Genomic DNA, 17,500 nt, shown 5'->3' with positions numbered 1-17,500 from the left:
CTTGATACTTATTTCAACCGTTCCCATGTTAGCATGCTAACTTTGGCAATGTAAAGTTTTATGCTAGCCTTTTAGATCATTTTTTACATTTAAACTTAAAAATCATGGATTTCTGTACTGATTGCACTCTTGTAAGTATGCTTCATGATCTCTTGTTCACATGCTAACTTTATCATGCCAAGTTGGGCATACTAACCTTTTTTTTTTTTTTGCATTTGAGCTAATTTTCTACTTTTTAACCTAACTATCATGGATTTCGAAACCTATCACACATTTGTAAGTATGCTTGCTGTTAGCATGCTAACGTTTTATGTCAGCATTTCAGTGTTTTTACATCTAATTTTGTACATTTAAAGCTAAAAATCAGATACTTATTTCAACTGTTCCTATGTTAGCATGCTAAGTTGGGCATGCCAACGATTTGTGTGAGCATTTGAGCTTATTTTCTACTTTTTAACCAAAAAAATCATAGATTTCGATTTGTAAGTATGCACATTTTATACTTGCATTTCAGTGTTTTTTCAACTAAATTTATACATTTAAAGCTAAAAATCAGATTTTGATACTTATTTCAACTGTTCCCATGTTAGCATGCTAACTTTAGCAATGTAAAGTTTTATGCTAGCATTTTAGATACTTTTTTACGTTTAAACTTAAAAATCATGGATTTCGGTACTGATTGCAGTCTTGTAAGTATGCTTCATGATCTCATGTTCGCATGCTAACTTTGGCATGCTAATGTTTGGTGTTAGCATTTGAGCAAGTTTTTTACTTTTTAACCTAAAAATCATGGATTTTGATACCTATGACAAATTTATAAGTATGCTTGCTTTTAGCATGCTAACGTTTTATGTCAGCATTTCAGTGTTTTTTTCATCTAATTTTATACATCTAAAGCTAAAAATCAGACACTTATTTCAACTGTTCCCATGTTAGCATGCAAACCTTAGCAATGTAAAGTTTTATACCAGCATTTGAGCCAATTTTATACGTTTAAACTTATAAATCATGGATTTCGATACTGATTACAGTCTTGTAAGTATGCTTCATGATCTCATGTTTGAATGCTAACGTTTTGTGTTGGCATTTAAGCTAATTTTCTACTTTTTAAACTAAAAATCATGGATTTCGATACCTATGACAAATTTGTAAGTATGCTTGCTGTTAGCATGCTAACGTTTTATGTCAGCGTATCAGTGTTTTTCCTCCAATTTTATACATTTAAAGCTAAAAATAACACACTTATTTCAACTGTTCCCAAGTTAACATGCTAACTATAGCAATGGAAAGTTTTATGCTGGCATTTTAGCTAATTTTGTACGTTTAAACTTAAAAATAGTGGATTTTGATACTGATTACATTTATGTAAGTATGCTTCATGTTTGCATGCTAACTTTGACATGTGAACGTTTTATGTTAGCATTTGAGCTAACTGTGTACCTTTTAGACAAAAAAATGATGGATTTTGATACCTATCATGATTTTGTAAGTATGTTTGCTGTTAGCATGGTAACATTTTATGCTAGCGAAATATTTGAGAAGCGAAAACTGTGAAGGCATTCTATCACGGAAGTGTTTCTGATGAATAAAGTGGTTAAGTCCGCAGGAAAAGTGGGAGCCTACCTTGACCAGATCCTCCAGCTCAGAGGAGTTGACACAGGCGTGCACGGCCAGGAACTCCATCTTCTCCACCAGGATGGCCAGTTTCTGCGAGCTCTCGTAAGGCTGCTCCAGCGTCCGAAACACCGTGGCGCCGATGATGAGGTACAGCACCACCAGGAAGAAGATGGCCGACACGGTTTTCCACCTCATGACGGTGGTGCGGGCGTCACACTCGTCCTCCGCGCACGTCAGCACCACCGGCTTGGCCGAGAAGGACAGACGGGGCTTGGAATTGTGGGCAGCAGATTTGGGGTCAAGGAGGTCAGGTGCTGCCACTGCGGGGACGGAACTGATTAATAATTTGGATCAATTTGCCATCCATTAGTGGACACTCTGCCACACCAGATGGTGCTTTTTTTTCTTGTACATATAGTTCATACAGAGCAGTGATTAGCCCCTAGTGTTCAGCATGAAAACGTTCTTAGAAGTCGTGTGGATTCTGCAAAATGTACTTTTTAACGAGTCTGTTTATAGAACCAAACGTGAGAAAAATCTAACTTCTCTAAAAAAAAAAAAAAAAAAGTAGGCTTCGCTACACATCTTAAAATAAAATATTGCCATGTATTCATCAGAGATTATTTTTTACTATAAAAAAATTAAGTTGAATAAAAATGTGCTAGCAAAATGCGTGCGTTGAAAATTTCAGTGTAAAAAAAGTTCTGTGATAATTTTGTTTAAAAAAAATAAAGTGTAATAAAGATTCAAATTTCAGTGTAATTAAAATCCAGTGTAAAAAAAATTAAGTGTAATAAAAATTAAGTGTAAAAAAAGTTCAGTGTAATAAAATTGTGTAGAAAAAAATCAGTGTAAATAAAATTCACTTTGATAAAAACTGTAAAAAAAAAATTCAATGTAATAAAAATTCAGTGGAATAAAAATGAAGTGTAAAAAAAGTTTAGTGATAATTGTGTAAAAAAAATGAAGTGTAAAAAAAATTCAAAGTTCAGTTTAAAAAAAAATCCAGTGCAAAAAAAAATTAAGTGTAATAAAAATTAAGTGTAAAACAAGTTCAGTGTAATAACATTGTGTCAAAAAAATCAGTGTAAAAAAAATTCAAAGTTCAGTGTAATAAAAATTTAGTGGAATAAAAATTCACTGTAAAAAAAATTATGTGATAATTGTGTAAAAAAAATGAAGTGTAAAAAAATGAAGTGTAATAAAAATTCAAAGTTCAGTTGTATAAAAATACAGTGCAAAATAAAATTAAGTGTAATAAAAATTAAGTGTAAAAAAAGTTCAGTGTAATAAAATTGTGTAAAAAAAAAATCAGTGTAAAAAAAAATTCTGTATGATTAAAACTGTGTAAAAAAAAAAAAAAAGTCAGTGTAATAAAAATTCAAAGTTCAGTGGAATAAAAATTCTGTGGAATAAAAATTGTGTAAAAAAATTCAGTGGAAAAAAAAGTTTAGTGTAATAGATATATTGTTAAAAAAATTCAATGTAAAAAAAATGGTGTATAAATATTAATATATAAAACTAAGTATTTATGACGAAAAGGAAAGGGCATAAAACAACACATTTGAAAAAATCATAAATGTATAATTGACAAATAAATCTGAAGTAAATCTACAGACAAAGTAAAATCATTTGTGACTTTTTTTTAACACTTTTATGATTGGGGCCTTTTGGGATCCCTGACAATTTTATTGGGATTTTTTTAAATTTTTTACCATCTTTGCTCAAAAACTAATAACGAATCATGACTGTTTTTATGAAGTATTGACCCATTTAAGACTCCTATTACTTCTTCACAATTATTGCACTTTTAAAAATGTTATCTTGAACAAAATTGGCATAAAATGTAAAAAAAAATGGAGTAAAACTTTTTTACTGACAGATCTGAAGTTGATCTAGGTTAAATCTCAGTTTATACACACACACACACACACACACACACACACACACACACACACACACACACACACACACACACACACACACACTATATTGCCAAAGGTATTTGGCCACCCATCCGAATGATCAAACTCAGGTGTCCTAATCACTTGATGTACAAAATCAAGCTCTTGGGCATGGGCACTTTTTCTACAAACATTTGTGAGCGAATGGGCCGCTCTCAGGAGCTTAGTGATTTCCAGTGGGGACTGTGCACCGAGGTCCATAAAGACATGGTTGACTTGACTAGCCTGCACAGAGTCCTAACCTGAACCCGATAGATCACCTTTGGGATGAATTACAATGGAGACTGAGAGCCAGGCCTCAGTGTGTGACCTATGCGCTTTTGGAAGAATGGTGAAAAATTCCTGTAAACACACTCCGCAACCTTGTGGACAGCCTTCCCAGAAGAGTTGAAGCTGTAATAGCTGCAAATGGTCATATTGAACCCTATGGGTGAGGAATGGGATGGCACTTCAAGTTCACATGTGAGTCAAGGCAGGTGGCCAAATACTTTTGGCAATATAGTGTATATATGACTTTTCTTTTTTTTACAGTTTTATGACTGAGACCCTTCCAAACTTGAGGGGAGCCCCAAAGGTTAAAAAAAAGAAAAATACCCAAATAGCGCCCAACATGCTTTGATTAGTTTACTGTGCGGCCCTCAGTGGAAAACTTCTGCTCGACACACAAAATGTTACTTATAATATTTAATGTGCATGCTTTTCATTGACATATTTACAGCAAACTTCCCAGTGCCGACAACGCTGCTGATAAGCAAAAAGATGCTCTTTCAGCGTGTAACACCACATGCAGGGTTGCATAAGCCCATTCATATTTCATATGATTGTGGCGTGTTAATACACAATGGAGCAGGTCACACGTGCTTTTGCTGGGATATAACCTCAACTCTGCAGCTTCTTGCTACTACACAAACCATTGCACTGAATGCAAACTTAATAAATATTGAAATATTGATCAAATTAATGAAACAAAGCCTGCAACTCTCGCTGCAATTACATAACTGTTAAAAATTTGTTTTCCCTTTTTTTTTTTTTTTTACATATTGTATTTATATAGTATCGGACTTGTATGCCTTCTAAATTGCTTTATAAATGTTTATACTAAGTTTGTTAAAACTGGGATTGAGTTGGAGTTTGTGAATATAATTAAAAAAAAAAATAAAAGTGTAAATTGAGATTGAAAACGGAGATTGAAGAAATACACAGCGCACTTACTAAAAAATGATCCGAGGATGGGAACCTTAAATGATGGTTTAGTGTGGATGAAACGGCGTGGCGCAGTGGAAGAGTGGCCACGCGCAACCCGAGGGTCCCTGGTTCAATCCCCACCTAGTACCAACCTCGTCACGTCCGTTGTGTCCTGAGCAAGACACTTCACCCTTGCTCCTGATGGGTGCTGGTTGGCGCCTTGCATGGCAGCTCCCTCCATCAGTGTGTGAATGTGTGTGTGAATGGGTAAATGTGGAAGTAGTGTCAAAGCGCTTTGAGTACCTTGAAGGTAGAAAAGCGCTATACAAGTACAACCCATTTATCATTTATTTATTTAAATGAGATACTGTAAAAATGTTACATCCATTTTTATCAAACAAAAATATAAACAAAATACCAAAAATGGAATAAAAATCATTGAAAATAAAATGCAAAATAGAGTAAAATTAATATTAATGGAATAAAGTTACCAGAATGATATTAAGCGGTATGCATGTGTATATAAAAAATTAAAATGCACACAATTTATAACCTCAGCACTGCAACTTCTTGCTACTACACAAACCTTTGCATTGAATGCAAACTAAATAAATATCAAAATATTGATCAAATTAATGAAACAAAGCTTGCAACTCTCGCTGCAATTACATAACTGTTAAAAATGTGTTTACCCTTTTTTTTTTAATTACATATTGTATTTATATAGTATCGGACTTGTATGCCTTCTAAATTGCTTTATAAATGTTTATACTAAGTTTGTTAAAGCTGGGATTGAGTTGGAGTTTGTGGATATAATTAAAAAAAACTAAAAGTGTAAATGAGATACTGTAAAAATAATGTTACATCCATTTTTATCAAACAAAAATATAAACAAAATACCAAAAAATGTAATAAAAATCATGAAAAAAAAATGCAAAATAGAGTAAAATTAATATTAATGGGAAAAAGTTACCAGAATGATATTAAGTGGTATGCATGTGTATATAAAAAATTAAAATGCACACAATTTATAACCTCAGCACTGCTTTGCACTGCAGCTTCTTGCTACTACACAAACCTTTGCATTGAATGCAAGCTTTATAAATATTAAAATATTGATCAAATTAATGAAACAAAGCTTGCAATTCTCACTGCAATTAGATAACTGTTAAAAATGTGTTTTCCCTTTTTTTTTTTTTTACATATTGTTGTATGTCTTCTAAATTGCTTTATAAATCTTTATACGATGTTTTTTTTAAACCTGGGATTGACTTGGAGTTTGTGGATATAATAAAAAAACAACTAAAAGTGTAAATGAGATATTGTAATAACATTGTTTCATTTATTTTTATCAAACAAAAATATAAACAAAATACCAAAAAATGTAACAAAAATCTTGAAAAAAAAAATGCAAATTACAATACAATTAATGTTAATGTATTAATTATTGAGGTGACTGGGATATAACCTCAACACTGCTTTGCACTGCAGCTTCTTGCTACTACACAAACCATTGCATTGAATGCAAGCTTAATAAATATTAAAATATTGATCATATTAATGAAACAAAGCTTGCAACTCTCACTGCAATTACATAACTGTTAAAAATATGTTTTCCCTTTTTTTTACATTTTGTATTTAATAAGTGTTGTATGCCTTCTCAATTGCTTTATAAATGTATATACTATGTTTTTTTAAAGCTGGGATTGAGTTGGAGTTTGTGGATATAAAACAAAAAACAACTAAAAGTGTAAATGAGATATTGTAATGATATTGTTTCATCAATTTTCATCAAACAAAAATATAAACAAAATACCAAAAAATGTAACAAAAATCATGAAAAAAAAAATGCAAATTACAATACAATTAATGTTAATGTATTAATTATTGGGGTGACTGGGATATAACCTCAACACTGCATTGCACGATAGCTTGTTGCTATTAGACAAACTTGTTTTCATTGAAGGTCACATTTTTGAAATTAATTAAAATTATAGATGCGGTATTGACAGCATTGATCTAAATGTGCAGCAGTAATCACCTCAGGGTATTACATTATTGCCTATGCATTAGATTAAATAGTTTCATGTACAAACTAATGGATACATCAGACGTAAAGGTGATGAGTAAATATTTATATTTTTATATTTACTAACAGATTTTTGTAAGACACTAATATAATATTCGGTATAATTACATAACGTTTGAAAGATGCACATTTTTTCCTGTCAAAATTTAAATAATTATTTGCATTTAGTAAAAAAAACAAAAGTATTTTATGAACACACATTTTCCCCAGGCTTTCACAGATCTGGCCTTGAGTTTGACACCAGTGCTAGAAGACGTCAGAGTGCAAACCATTGGATGGAACGGCAGGTTATTAAACATAAAAATATTGATCAAATTAAAGAAACAAAGCTTGCTGAAATTACACAATGTTAAAAATGTTTTCCCTTTTTTTTTTATATGTTGTATTTAATAAGTATTGTATTTGTATGCCTTCTCAATTGCTTTATAAATGTTTATACTAAGTTTATTTAAACTGAGATTGGGTTGGAGTTTGTGAAGATAATTTAAAAAAAAAAGAAAAATATAATGTATAAATGAGATCATATTGTAATAATAGTGTTAAATACATTTTTATCAAAACTATTTTTAAAAATTCTAAAAATGTAACAAAAATCATTAAAAATAAAATGTGAATCAGAATTAAATGAATATTAATGGGAAAAAAGTCGCCATAATTATATTAAGCAGTATGCATGTGTATATGAAACACTAAAATGCATGGACGATCTTACAAAAAAAGCCAAATAATATTAGCAGTTGCCAGCGTTTTTTTGGGATATAACTTGAACACCACTTTGCACTAGAGATTGTTGCTATTAAAGTGGATTGAATGGAAGCTTTTTGAATATTAAAATGTTGGATCAATCTAAAATAAACAACAGAAAAACTAAGCTTTCTGCAATTACATAACTTTGTTAAAAATATGTTTTCCCTATTTAAAAAAAATATATATATATATATTTAATAAGTATTGTATTTGTATGCCTTCTCAATTGCTTTATAAATGTTTTTAAGATGGAATTGGGTGGGAGTTTGTGAATATAATTTTAAAAAAGAAAAAAAAGAGAAGAAAAATGAAATGTATAAATGACATTAACTTGTAATGTTGTTTAATACATTATTATCAAACAAAAAATAAAAAATAAAATGTTAAAAATAATCATAAAAAAAAAAAAGTGAATTAAAATAAAATTAATATTAATGGATAAAGTTACCATAATTATATTACGCAGTATGCATGTGTATATGAAACATTAAAATGCACCAAATATTAGCAGTTGCCAGTGTTGAGGTTACTGGGATAAAACCTCAACACTGCTTTGCACGATAGCTTGTAGTCATTTTATGAAATCTAGGCCTAAGTCAGACCTACATGGAGCTTTTTGTTTCATGTCTCTACGACATTCCTAACGGGGCGCTGGAGCGCAATTTTGAGTTTTGGGGTTTGTTTTTTTTATTACATGGCAATTTTCGCCAGTCCTGATGTGTGTGTAGAATTTGGTGAGTTTTGAAGCATATTAAGGGAGTCAAATTACAGCTCAAAGAGGCGGCGGAATAATAAAACCTAAGAAATACAATAGGGTCCTCTGTCCCAATGGGACATTCAGTCCCTAATAATAATAATAATAAAGAATACAACCTTTAGAAATACATAGGGTCGTCTGTCCCCAAGGGACATTCGGTCCCTAATAATAAAACCTTACAAATACAATAGGGTCCTCTGTCCCAATGGGACATTCAGTCCCTAATAATAATAATAAACAATACAACCTTAGAAATACATTGGGTCATCTGTCCCAAAGGGACATTCGGTCCTTAATAATAAAACCTTACAAATACAAAAGGGTCCTCTGTCCCAATGGGACATTCAGTCCCTAATAATAATAATAATAATAAAGAATACAACTTTTAGAAATACATAGGGTCCTCTGTCCCAAAGGGACATTCGGTCCCTAATAATAAAACCTTACAAATACAATTGGGTCCTCTGTCCCAATGGGACATTCAGTCCCTAATAATAATAATAATAATAATAATAAAGAATACAACCTTCGAAATACAATAGGGTCCTCTGTCCCAAAGGGACATTCGGTCCCTAATAATAAAACCTTACAAATACAACAGGGTCCTCTGTCCCAATGGGACATTCAGTCCCTAATAATAATAATAATAATAATAAAGAATACAACCTTAAAAAAACAATAGCGTCCTCTGTCCCAAAGGGACATTCGGTACCTAATAATAAAACCTTACAAATACATTAGGGTCCTCTGTCCCAATGGGACATTCAGTCCCTAATAATAATAATAATAATAATAAAGAATACAACCTTAGAAATACAATAGGGTCATCTGTCCCAAAAGGACTTTCGGTCCTTAATAATAAAACCTTACAAATACAATAGGGTCCTCTGTCCCAATGGGACATTCAGTCCCTAATAATAATAAAGAATACAACCTTCGAAATACAATAGGGTCCTCTGTCCCTAATAATAAAACCTTACAAATACAACAGGGTCCTCTGTCCCAATGGGACATTCAGTCCCTAATAATAATAATAATAATAATAAAGAATACAACCTTAAAAATACAATAACGTCCTCTGTCCCAAAGGGACATTCGGTACCTAATAATAAAACCTTACAAATACATTAGGGTCCTCTGTCTCAATGGGAAAGTCAGTCCCTAATAATAACAATACACTCCAAAAAATTACTCATTTGAAGAACTCAATTAAAATGAGGGCAGGATTTCCATCCAACAAATAAATGTTTCCCCAACTCAAAATTAGTACATTCTCACAACACAATAAAAAGGAGTTAGTCCAACTAATTTCTAGCAAATAAAGCCAAAATGAAATTATTGCAATAACTAAGCGAAATGGATTTAGATTTGTCAGACTAATTTTTAACAAATACAGCTAAAATGAAATTATTTTGGTTACTAAGCAAAATTAATTTATATGTGCCCAACTCCAAATTTATTGGAAATTAAGCAAGCTAAAAATCACCCTTGATCCCATAAAACACATCAGACAAAACCTGGTTGGTATTTTTAATGTAGAAAATAATCCTTAATTCAACAATCTTGAATATAACACCACAGGATGTCAAAGGTACTTGAAAACACAAACCAAAATGTTGAGTTTCAGTGAAAACAAAACATCAAGAAGTCAATTTTACAGAAAGACCAATGTCAGATTTGCCTACCAACACAGACTAAACACTTAGTGTTATATTAACAAATATGTCAAATTGACTTGATAGAAAGCATATAAAACAGCAAGAAAAAGTTTTACCTTTTCTTAAATAACTCGAGGAAAACTTTACGAGAAACGGTTCTCCAAAATAGCTTAAAGTGGTGTAAAATGAACACTCGGTGCCACAAAGGGAACTGCAAAAACACATGTGAGTCCTGCACAAGTGTGCTAATGCAGCCATTAGCCTCAATGAACTACAGCTAAATAGAAGAAAACAACATGGATCAAATTGGCAACAAACAAAAATAACTAAGAAAAACTTAACATTCACAGATCAGGAATCTGATATTAATGGGATGCTAGCAGCAAATATCCTTTGAATGTAAGCAAGTAAAAACAAAACATGAGAACAGTACTAGTTATTCAAAAAATACAAAATAAACTTCCAAAGTCTTGAATCAAACATAATCCATTTATCCAGGGTTGAGTGATAAAACGGAGGAGAGAAATGGATGCGAGAAGTGTGCAGGAGAGTCACACTCGGAGATAAAATGGGGAGGTAAAGTTAGGTCCAATTCTCAAGTTCAAAATGTTGTAGGTCATAGTTTGACTTTAAATGGGGTGAAAATGAAGGCAAAAAAATACAACCAAAAATTAAAGCTGCAAGCAGCGTTGGCCGGGCTCGCCTTTGGCTGCTGCCGCCGCCACTCAAGCCCTGGTCTAAGTTCGACCTACATAGAGGCTTTGGTTTCATGTCTCTATGACATTCCTAACAGGAGTTACAAGCAGTTTTGTCTGTGTTTTTTCCTAGGGGGCGCTAGAGCGCAATTTTGATTTTTGGGGGTTTTTTTTATTTATTGGATGGCAATATTTGCCAGTCCTGATGTGTGTGTAAAATTTGGTGAGTTTTGAAGCATGTTAAAGGGGTCAAATTAAAGAACGGCGTTTCTGGATGTTGTTGATAAATGGCTTTTTCTTGGCATAGTAGAGCGCCAACTAGCACTTCAAAGCATTTTAAGGGGGTCAAATTACAGCAAAATGTAGCAAAAATGACATTTTTTAGGAGACTTAGCACAGGGATTCTTTGAAGGCGCGTAAAATCAAAACTGGAGCAGTAATCAAAATTCTGTGAATAATTTTAATCAGAAGGGTTCAATCTCTCTCCTGTGCGAGTTTGAAGCCGAAACGAGAAACACACTCAGAGGAGATAACGTTTGAAAAAAGGTGACGGGTTTTTACAAAACTTTTAATTTGAAGGGGTGATTTTTAACTTCCTGTTGATTTTTGCTATAGGATGTCGATTATTAAAATATAGGTCTAAGTGAGACCTACATAGAGGATTTTGTTTCATGTCTGTCCGACATTCCTAAGGGAAGTTACAAGCAGTTTTGTCTGTTTTCACTTCCTAGGAGCAGTTTTTTCTGGGTTCTATTCAAAAATTTAGACCGCAATTTTTGAGTTTTGTGTTTTTATTTTTTCATGAGATCGCAATTTCTGCCAGTTCTGAGGTGTGTGCCAAGTTTGGTGAGTTATGAAGCATTTTAAGGGGGTCAAATTACAGCGCAAAGAGGCAAAAATAGTAATTTTTGCGAAAATTTTGCTTTGAATGGTTTTTTGCAAATTTTTTGTTGATTTTTGCCCTAGAAAGTAAAATTATGAAATCTAGGTCTAAGTCAGCTCTACATAGAAGTTTTTGTTTCATGTCTCTAACGGAAGTTACAAGCAGTCTGGTTTTTTTTTCCTAGTGGGCGCAATTTTGTTTTTTGGTGTTTGGTTGCTTAATAAGTTGGTCTGCCGGTCCATACCGAGGTGTGTGTAAAATTTGGTGAGTTTTGAAGCATGTTAAGGGGGTCAAATTACAGCGCATAGGTGCGGAATAATAATAATAAAGAAAGAATAAAACACACCAGTTTCAATCGGGTCCTTGGCCCATTGCATTGACCCTAATAAAGATCCGATGATGAACTTTGTCAAGAAGTGTTCACCTCTCATGTAAACAACTTGATTTTCAGCTTCTGTATCTTTGTGTTCGGTTTGTGACCATCCAGGTTCATTAGGAACTTCTGGAAAAACTCAAATGTGTACTTGCGGTTGTCTGGAAGGCCTAGATCATGGGTGTCAAACTCTGGCCCGCCGTGGAATTTCATTTGGCCCTTGAGGCAATAATAAATAAACATTAGAGCTGGCCCGCCGGTATTATTCAGTGGCGGTGCCGCTGTAACACCGCATTCAACGCTAATTCTCATACTTGCCAACCCTCCCGATTTTTCCAGGAGAATCACGAATTTCAGTGCCCCTCCCGAAAATTACCCGGGGCAACCATTCTCCCGAATTTCCACCCGGACAACAATATTGGGGATCGTGCCTTAAAGGTACTGTTTTAAGCATCCTCTACAACAGGGGTAGAGAACCTATGGCTCTAAAGCCAGATGTGTTAAAAAAAATATGATATGTCTCTCACGGAAATACATTTTAAAATATTTGGCTTTCATGGCTCTCTCAGCCAAAAAGGTTCCCGACCCCTGCTCTACAACCTGTCGTCACGTCTGCTTTTCCTCCATACAAACAGCGTGCCGGCCCAGTCACGTAATATATGTGGCTTCTACACACACACACACACACACAAGTGAATGCAAGGCAGACTTGGTCGACAACCATAAAGGTCACACTGAGGGTGGCCGTACAAACAACTTTAACACTGTTACACCACACTGTGAACCCACACCAAACAAGAATGACAAACACATTTCGGGAGAACATCCGCACCGTAACACAACATAAACACAACAGAATAAATACCCAGAACCGATTGCAGCACTTACTCTTCCGGGACGCTATAATATACACCCCCGCTACCAACAAAACTCAATTTTGCATGTCACTATAAAGTTATATAAGCTTTGCTTGTTCACTATTCAATGCAAAACTTGTTTGGGTCCCTATTAAAAGGTTAAGTTGTTCAACTTTGGCCCGCGGCTTTGTTCAGTTTAGAATTTTGGCCCACTCTGTATTTGAGAGGGCATAAATGAGCCCCAAACATCATTATGATCCCCATGATGACGGTGTCCACGTTGCTTAGGACTTTGATGCCTTCGATAACAATTCCAACATCCTCTGGCTGCCTATGGCCATCTTCATGGATGATGTTTATCCCCATGACTGGGAGGGTAATCTCCCTTTCTGCATCCTCAGTGTTAGAGGCCTGAACAACCACACAAAAACAGAACACTTGTGTTAGTTAAAATGCTGAACACCGCTGCAGAAAATGAGTTAGCTTTTTTTTTTTTAATTCCTCATTGCTTGTCAAATCAATCATTTGTGTATCACGAGTTAAACGTGATTGGAAAGTTAACCATATATATAAAATAATAATAATAATAATATGTTTGAAATTGACCCGTAAATAACTTCAGCAAGACTTTTGACAAGAACAAGAAAGTTTGATCACATTACGCCTGTACTGGCTCACCTGCACTGGCTTCCTGTGCACTTAAGATGTGACTTTAAGGTTTTACTACTTACGTATAAAATACTACACGGTCTAGCTCCATCCTATCTTGCCGATTGTATTGTACCATATGTCCCGGCAAGAAATCTGCCTTCAAAAGACTCACGCTTATTAGTGACTCCTAAAGCCCCAAAAAAGTCTGCGGGCTATAGAGCGTTTTCTATTGGGGCTCCAGTACTCTGGAATGCCCTCCCGGTAACAGTTCGAGATGCTACCTCAGTAGAAGCATTTAAGTCTCACCTTAAAACTCATCTGTATACTCTAGCCTTTAAATAGACCTCCTTTTTAGACCAGTTGATCTGCCGCTTCTTTTCTTTCTCCTATGTCCCCCCCCTCCCTTGTGTAGGGGGTCCGGTCCGATGACCATGGATGAAGTACTGGCTGTCCAGAGTCGAGACCCAGGATGGACCGCTCGCCTGTGTATCGGTTGGGGACATCTCTACGCTGCTGATCCGCCTCCGCTTGGGATGGTTTCCTGTGGACGGGACTCTCGCCGCTGTCTTGGATCCGCTTTGAACTGAACTCTCGCGGCTGTGTTGGAGCCACTATGGATTGAACTTTCACAGCATCATGTTAGACCCGCTCGACATCCATTGCTTTCGGTCCCCTAGAGGGGGGGGGGTTGCCCACATCTGAGGTCCTCTCCAAGGTTTCTCATAGTCATCATTGTCACTGGCGTCCCACTGGATGTGAATTCTCCCTCTGCCCACTGGGTGTGAGTTTTCCTTGCCCTTTTGTGGGTTCTTCCGAGGATGTCGTAGTCGTAATGGTTTGTACAGTCGTTTGAGACATTTGTGATTTAGGGCTATATAAATACACATTGATTGATTGATTGATTGAGCAAGCAGCCATGAACATAATGCAATTGCTGCAACACGATCCTTTAGGCAACCACATCCCGATAGAGATGGACCTGTGGGACAGGAATAGCTGTTTTACTCCACAGAGCCTCTGCCCGTTTGCCACTACCAGTTTAGTAGACTCTGACTCTGTCTTTTCTTGCACCTACCAGTGATTTCAAAAAAAATGTTTAAATTCAACGAGCCCCGTTGTTTACAAAATGCCAGTTATTCAAAAAGTTGTAGTGTGTTGAGCTCAAAGGACCACAATATATGTAAATAAGAATGGGTAACACTATTTCATGCTACTGAGTAACAAAAACTATTAACTTACCAGATATTCATTGAAGAAAGTGTCTGGATCTTCTTTGAGATAGACAACAAGGCTTCTCAGGATGCACTCCCTCTTGATGTCAATGTCGTCACACTAAAGCGGGGGTGAAAAATCAAAACAGAATTTAGCTAAATATTGGTGGAACAGGGAGGGGGGGCAAGTTGACGAGACTGTGTAAAGAAAATGAGATAAACCAATACAGCTTCTGAAGACTAGAGCATAGCATCTTTGACACATTTCTGAGTAGGGCACACAACCATAAAGTAAGTATAAATATGAATATATATAAATATACATATATATATATAAATATATATATATATGTAGGTGTGGGAAAAATCACAAGACTACTTCATATCTACAGAACTGTTTCATGAGGGGTTCCCTCAATCAGAGATGATTCATGAAGGGTTCCCTCAATCATCAGGAGATGATTGAGGGAACCCCTCATGAAACAGTTCTGTAGAGATGAAGTAGTCTTGTGATTTTTCCCACACCTACATATTGCCATCTTACACGGTATCGAGCACTGTTCTCTGGATAATCCAATCAAGACATAAATATATATATATATATATATATATATATATACACACATACATACATATATAAGTATATACATACACACACACACACATATATATATATATATATGTATATATATGTATACATATATATATATATATATATATATATATATATATATATATATATATATACACATATATACTGGGGCTGCAACTAACGATTCATTTGATAATCGATTAATCTGTGGATTATTACTTTGATTAATAATCGGATAAAAGAGACAAACTACATTTCTAACATTTCCAATACTTTATTTAAAAAAACAGCATACTGGCACCATGTCCTTTCGACTTGCCAAATAAAACAAGGCAATTGTTACAAAAATGTTTTTTCTTTTTTAATAAAGTGCACCATTGTCCTGCACAATAGCAATAATTTTGTTTAGGAGAATTTCAAACCTGGCTACTACCTATTCCAACCATTCTGCAATGTTGGATGCTGAATGTCTTTCCTCTACTGGCATGGTGGTAAGGGAGATTGACTTCATGTTCCATTCGTCTCCAATGTAGTGGCATGTATTGCCAAGGTAGGCTACACTTGTCCAAACATCAGTAGTGAGAGCAATTTAACTCTGGGTGGGATTTATGTCGGTCTACACTGCATGGAATGTCTGCTAGTACTTCCTCTCCATTAGTTTTGGTAAAATGAGAGAGAAAGAGTTCCTTGATTACATTTGTCATTAGGGCCCCGAATCACAGCCTAAAAAGACCCAGCACAGCTGAGTGGTTAACACTGTTGACCATCTAGCAAGGGGAACTGGGTTCAAATCACAGTGAGGACTCAGTGTTTCTTTTTCAGTAGTGAGACAGGTGCTCAATTAAATATGTCATTGGGGCCCGAAATCTTCCTCTAAACAGTCCAGGGATAGCTGAATGGTTAAAGCTGCTAACTCCCAATCACAATGGCACTGGGTTCAAATCCCAGGCAAGTTGATCGGTAACTAGAAAAGCTGTTGTTTTGTATCATAGTTTACTGAGACAGGTTATCAATTGAATATTTCATTGGGGCCCGAAATCTGTACATAAGCAAGACCAAGAATAGCTGAATGGTTAAACATCTAGCTCCCAATCAAAGGGTCCTGGGTTCAATCCCAGTCAGGTCGATCGGCTTGCCAAGCCAAAGAAAGCAGGAGTGGGGATACCGGCACAAAAAGGGGTGTTGGGTGGTGGACAATGTGGGGGTGTATCACCTCCCCCACACAAAGTTAAGCTAAGTGGTAGCTGGTTAATTAACTTATAGTTAATAAGGTAAGTATGGGTAATAATAATAATAATAAATAGTCTGTAGTCCAAAAGTCTAAGGGTTAACCTCGGGGGTTAGCTCCTCCTGTGTTCTGAGGCTAAAGTTGGTAAGTGGACCATCGGTAATTCCTGGCTGGGATGGGTGGGAATAGGAATAATTAATCAGTGTGAGTGTTGACCAATCAGCTCTCCTCGGTCTGACCAACAAATAGTCAATTAGTCAAAAAAAAAAAGTACCATATAATTACAACAAATTGGAATAATTGAAGAGAGAAAAAATTTCAATTGGATAATGAAAAAGAAAAAAAAAGATTGGATGAATAAAAATAATAGGATGGATAATATTAAAACACTATTAAGTAAAAGTTAATTGCATATCATTTATTAAAATTATGCTTTATCTTTTTTTCATCATCCAATTATTCATCATTTATATTTTTTATTATTCTAATTGCAGCTAATCAGGAGGATTTGTCCACTACATTTATTTTTATTTTTCATTATCCAATTAAAATTTTTTTCTCCAATCATTTTTTTTTTACTGACTAATTGACTATTATGTTGGTCAGACCGAGGAGAGCTGATTGGTCAACACTCACACTGATTAATTATTCCTATTCCCACCCATCCCAGCCAGGAATTACCGATGGTCCACTTACCAACTTTAGCCTCAGAACACAGGAGGAGCTAACCCCCGAGGTTAACCCTTAGACTTTTGGACTACAGACTATTTATTATTATTATTATTACCCATACTTACCTTTTTAACTATAAGTTAATTAACCAGCTACCACTTAGCTTAACTTTGTGTGGGGGAGGTGATACACCCCCACATTGTCCACCACCCAACACCCCTTTTTGTGCCGTGTATCCCCACTCCTGCTTTCTTTGGCTTGGCAAGCCGATCGACCTGACTGGGATTGAACCCAGGACCCTTTGATTGGAAGCTAGATGTT

General features: G+C 35.0%; 1 protein-coding gene across 1 annotated transcript in view; it reads right to left on the bottom strand.

Moving 5' to 3' along the window:
* Positions 1-17,500, bottom strand: part of LOC133542142 (potassium channel subfamily K member 2-like) — a 70,353-nt gene that overhangs the window by 39,062 nt on the left and 13,791 nt on the right. Inside the window, exon 2 of the mRNA XM_061886005.1 lies at positions 1,624-1,937. Coding sequence (XP_061741989.1) covers positions 1,624-1,937 — 314 coding nt within the window. The remainder of the gene's footprint in view (positions 1-1,623; positions 1,938-17,500) is intronic.

Source organism: Nerophis ophidion, linkage group LG24 (genome assembly GCF_033978795.1).
Source record: "Nerophis ophidion isolate RoL-2023_Sa linkage group LG24, RoL_Noph_v1.0, whole genome shotgun sequence".
Taxonomy (NCBI): domain Eukaryota; kingdom Metazoa; phylum Chordata; class Actinopteri; order Syngnathiformes; family Syngnathidae; genus Nerophis; species Nerophis ophidion.
The sequence above is the reverse complement of the archived record's forward strand: the minus strand, read 5'-3'. Positions and strand labels throughout refer to the sequence as shown.